We start from the raw sequence: 5,591 nt of genomic DNA, 5'->3' as shown, positions 1-5,591 counted from the left end.
CGTAGAAGTACAAAAAAGGTCAACAATGTGGCTGTGCTGTATGGAAGAAGTGCCTGAATTACAGGACTGCTTTAATATAATTACATACCTATTGGCAGGTAAAACAATACTGCCTTTGCATTGCAATAATCTTTTTAGCTAGAGTTAAGCTTTAAGCATGCTGAAACTTCAGAACTCAGAATTTGGAACTTTTAAACTCTAAATTCATAAATTTGAACTTGGCATTTGGCGTTTCGAATTTGGAACTCAGAATGCAGAATTCAGAACTCAAAACTTGAAATCTGGAACTTCAAACTCAGAATTTGCCATTTGGAATTCTATGTAGCGCCTTTGCAACAATTTATTTAGCTTGAGTTAAGCTTTAAGCTTGCTGAAACTTGCCATGTATTCCCCCCTTCCACTGCCCTGGTTGCACTCCTTTCCTACCAAATTCCTGGTGTAAGTTTGATGTTGGCCCCAAGTCCAAGCTCACACCCCAATCAGGACCCTCCCTCTAACCTCAAATGACATCATGGTGCTGGTTACTTAACCAGGTTCAAATGGATCATTAAGTTATTTCAAGGGGGACTGGCAAGGGAAAATGGTAGCAAGCAGGGGTTAGAGGTTAGGAAGCCTGATTGTAAGTCAGGTAAGTTTCAGGAGTTGTCTATTTGGAGTTCCTGCTATTATAAAGTGAAGGGGCAAAGTACTGTTTCATTGTCAAGTAATCGTCTACCTGCATACTTGTGTTCTAAACATACAAACTGCTTAAAACTCTAAAATGTGTATCAAACTGATAAAATCAAGACTCTGCTAAATGCTTCTTAGATGCCACCAGCTTATGATACATTTTAACAAGAGCCATTTTGACGTCTCTGTTCCTTAGACTGTAGATAAAAGGGTTTAACAGAGGTGCAATAACTGTATACATGACTGCCACCAAATTGTCCTGGACAATGGCATGGCTTGATTCAGGCTTTAAGTACATAAACATAACAGAACCATAAAATATAGTAACCACCGTGAAGTGTGAAGTACAAGTGGAAAACGCTTTCTTTCTACTGGATGTAGAATTAATTCTAACAATAGCCATTATAATATATATATACGATACCACAATTAATAAAAATGAACCAACCACAACACAGATACCGGTCACAAAAATAACAATCTGATTAATCCTGGTGTCTGCACATGCTAAGGTTAATATTGGTGGAATGTCACAAAAAATGTGATTGATGTTATTAGAACCACAAAAAGGCAAAGTGAATGTAAGAACTGTATGCAGCAGAGAATTTGCCGAGCCAACCAAATAAGACCCGATGAGAAGTCGAATACAAACCATTCTTTTCATTATGATGCTATATAAAAGAGGGTGACATATTGCACTATACCGGTCATATGCCATTGCTGCTAGTAAGTAACACTCTGTCCCACCACAGACTACAAAGCTATAGACTTGTATAGCACAGCCATAGAAAGAAATGGTCTTATTCTCAAATAACAAGTTAGAAAGCATCTTTGGAATATTGATTGAAATGTAACAGGTTTCAAGAAAAGAAAAATTAGTGAGTAAAAAGTACATAGGAGTGTGAAGATTTCGGCTAAATAGATAAGCTAAAATAATACTTAGGTTTCCAATTACAGTAATAATGTAAATCATTAAAAACACCATAAAAATTAAAACTTGGACTTCCACAATTTCTGAAAGTCCAATGAGAATGAATTCTGTCACAGTTGTGTAGTTATGGTCCATGTCAAGTTATTTCTTTCTGTGAATACAAATACTGTCTAATTAAAATCTACAGTTTCAAACCAATCATCATGATATTCAAAATAACAAAAGTACAACTCAATAAAAGCAGGTGTTATATACTAGGTAAAATGTGCATTTACAAAAAGGATTTCCAAAATTTGTCAACTGTGCAATTTATTATTATAATAAGCATTGCTTTTGTTTTTACAGGTTGATGTATTACTACTGACCTACACGTCACTATTTTGACTCGCGATCACTTACGTCTATTTCTATTTAGCACTATAGGTAATATAGGTCACCGCCTGAGTTTAATATTCACTAGCACACCGAAGTTAGCTATTTACTTCTTAAGCCACTGATTGCTATTGCTTATTTACATTTAGGCACTGGGGTGTACATTAGGATTAGCGCAGCACCATTCCTACTGACTATATTACATCTGCCCTTAGGGTCAGGTTGGACCCTATTCGGTGCAAGCTGCTTTTCCTTTACTATTACCGTTCTTACATGGTAGCGCAGGAATAAAAAATACCTGAAAGAAAGAACATTATTAAAAATACCAGATTCCCACCACCCACATATAAAATAGATTACCAAAACATATAAAATGATTTAATAATAATCTAGAGACTATAGAGGCAATATAATAGTACAATTTTAAAACAGCACGTGCTAACCAAATTCTTCTTGTGTGAGAAGGTCCTCTTAAACTATCATTCATCACAAAATTGTTCTTAACTCAAGAAACTGCAGATGTCATGGGTAAGATCTCCATCAGCTTCTTACATCTCAAGTGCAGTCCCATGGCAAAGTTCATGCACCAAAATTTCCTATGGCCCATTTAAAGGGGTCAGTCAACCTTTACTTGTCTGCATAGATGCTGTGACCTTTCTGAGGAGTTCCTGCTCTCCTTGTTGGATCGTTTATTTACTTTACATAATCGACAATGTAACAGCAAGAGTTGGAACACACATAACTCTCAACTGGATACAAAAGGAATCATAGCAAGGAGAACAATGTTGAAGTATCCAAGGCACTTAAGAATCCAGGTGCTAATTTAGACCACCAGGCACCATCAGTGTAACCGAACGTCCCTACACTCCGCTTGAGTGCTTTCATCATATACCGCTTCCTCTCAGTCCTGAATATAGATATCAGGTATTCCAACCGCTCACAAGCACAAAACAAGACGATACTTTATTTGCTGAACATGGACTCTTTTCTTTGAGATGACACACAAATATATACAGCAGGCTTACAATAAAAACTGTAACCAGAAACCTAATTAACATGAGCTAATTAACTAATCCCTTAAAGCAGCCGATGTGACTCCCTAACTACACTACACATTATCATACATCTCAACACAGAACTCCTTCATACAATTGCAGGGTTAATTAGCACAAACAACAATGGGTGAAAGACTCTTAGAAGCTGTGGCAAGCCAGAGTAGACTAATTTACATTATAGAAGACAACAGACAGGTGGCTGCAGTTGATGACATTAGCATCTAACAGTAAGTGTCCCAACAGTATGAACCAGTCACTATTTCTAATATGGCATATACAGGGTTCCCAGAGTCTGTGTGTGTCTTGGGGGGATATGGACCTAAATCCAAAGTAACACCACCTCAAGGGTCCCCAGGCATACAGCTCACAAAGAGCACAATTGCCCCAAATGCCAGGGCCCATGATTGGTAGGCAAGAGGCTAGCATTCAGTTCCCTCCAAAAGCCTCTGTCCTGGCTAGGTCTGTTACAATCAATATATATATATATATATATATATATATATATATATATATATATATATATATATATATATATATATATAGATATATATATTATATATATCTATATATATATTATAGTTTGTGTGCATGTAAATATATTTTTTTAAGTTTGGGTGGACAGGCCCATTAACCACTTCAGCCCCGGAAGGATTTACCCCCTTCCTGACCAGAGCACTTTTTACAATTTGGCACTGCGTTGCTTTAACTGCTAATTGCGCGGTCATGCAATGCTGTACCCAAACGAAATTTGCGTCCTTTTCTTCCCACAAATAGAGCTTTCTTTTGATGGTATTTGATCACCTCTGCCGTTTTTATTTTTTGCGCTATAAACGGAAAAAGACCGAAAATTTTGAAAAAAAATGATATTTTCTAAATTTTGTTATAAAAAAAATCCAATAAACTCAATTTTAGTCATACATTTAGGCCAAAATGTATTCGGCCACATGTCTTTGGTAAAAAAAATGTCAATAAGCGTATATTTATTGGTTTGCGCAAAAGATATAGCGTCTACAAACTAGGGTACATTTTCTGGAATTTACACAGCTTTTAGTTTATGACTGCCTATGTCATTTCTTGAGGTGCTAAAATGGCAGGGCAGTACAAACCCCCCCCAAATGACCCCATTTTGGAAAGTAGACACCCCAAGGAAATTGCTAAGAGGCATGTTGAGCCCATTGAATATTTATTTTTTTTGTCCCAAGTGATTGAATAATGAAAAAAAAAAAAATTTACAAAAAGTTGTCACTAAATGATATATTGCTCACACAGGCCATGGGCATATGAGGAATTGCACCCCAAAATACATTCAGCTGCTTCTCCTGAGTATGGGGATACCACATGTGTGGGACTTTTTGGGAGCCTAGCCGCGTACGGGGCCCCGAAAACCAAGCACCGCCTTCAGGATTTCTAAGGGCATACATTTTTGATTTCACTCCTCACTACCTATCACAGTTTTGAAGGCCATAAAATGCCAAGATGGCACAAACCCCCCCCAAATGACCCCATTTTGGAAAGTAGACACCCCAAGCTATTTGCTGAGAGGCATGTTGAGTCCATGGAATATTTTATTTTTTGACACAAGTTGCGGGAATGTGACAAATTTTTTTTTTTTTGCACAAAGTTGTCACTAAATGATATATTGCTCACACAGGCCATGGGCATATGTGGAATTGCACCCCAAAATACATTTAGCTGCTTCTCCTGAGTATGGGGATACCACATGTGTGAGACTTGTTAGGAGCCTAGCCGCATACGGGGCCCCGAAAACCAATCACCGCCTTCAGGATTTCTAAGGGTGTAAATTTTTGATTTCACTCTTCACTGCCTAGCACAGTTTCGGAGGCCATGGAATGCCCAGGTGGCACAAACCCCCCCAAATGACGCCATTTTGGAAAGTAGACACCCCAAGCTATTTGCTGAGAGGCATGGTGAGTATTTTGCAGCTCTCATTTGTTTTTGAAATTGAAGAAAGACAAGAAAAACATTTTTTTTTCTTTTTTCAATCTTCAAAACTTTGTGACAAAAAGTGAGGTCTGCAAAATACTCACTATACCTCTCAGCAAATACCTTGGGGTGTCTACTTTCCAAAATGGGGTCATTTGGGGGGGGGGTTTGCCACCTGGGCATTCCATGGCCTCCGAAACTGTGATAGGCAGTGAAGAGTGAAATCAAAAATTTACGCCCTTAGAAAGCCTGAAGGCGGTGCTTGGATTTCGGGGTCCCGTGCGTGGCTAGGCTCCCAAAAAGTCCCACACTCAGGAGAAGCAACAGAATGTATTTTGGGGTGTAATTTCACATATTCCCATGGCATGTTTGAGCAATATATCATTTAGTGACAACTTTGTGCAAAAAAAAAAAAAAAAATGTGTCTCTTTCCCGCAACTTGTGTCACAATATAAAATATTCCATGGACTCGACATGACTCTCAGCAAATAGCTTGGGGTGTCTACTTTCCAAAATGGGGTCATTTGGGGGGGCTTTGAACTGTCTTGGCATTTTATGCACAACATCTAGAAGCTTATGTCACACATCACCCACTCTTCTAACCGCTTGAAGACAAAGCC

The 5,591-nt window shown here is 38.2% G+C and overlaps 1 protein-coding gene across 1 annotated transcript; it reads right to left on the bottom strand.

The window, feature by feature from the left end:
• Positions 1–781: 781 nt before the first annotated feature.
• Positions 782–1,735, bottom strand: LOC141109886 (olfactory receptor 5AR1-like). Its single transcript, XM_073601143.1, has one exon. It carries the CDS (start codon positions 1,733–1,735, stop codon positions 782–784), a length of 954 nt encoding a protein of 317 aa, XP_073457244.1.
• Between the last annotated feature and the right edge of the window lie 3,856 nt (positions 1,736–5,591).

Source organism: Aquarana catesbeiana, linkage group LG10 (genome assembly GCF_042186555.1).
Source record: "Aquarana catesbeiana isolate 2022-GZ linkage group LG10, ASM4218655v1, whole genome shotgun sequence".
In the NCBI taxonomy this organism is placed as follows: Eukaryota; Metazoa; Chordata; class Amphibia; order Anura; family Ranidae; genus Aquarana; species Aquarana catesbeiana.
This window is presented reverse-complemented; position numbering and strand designations above follow the sequence as displayed.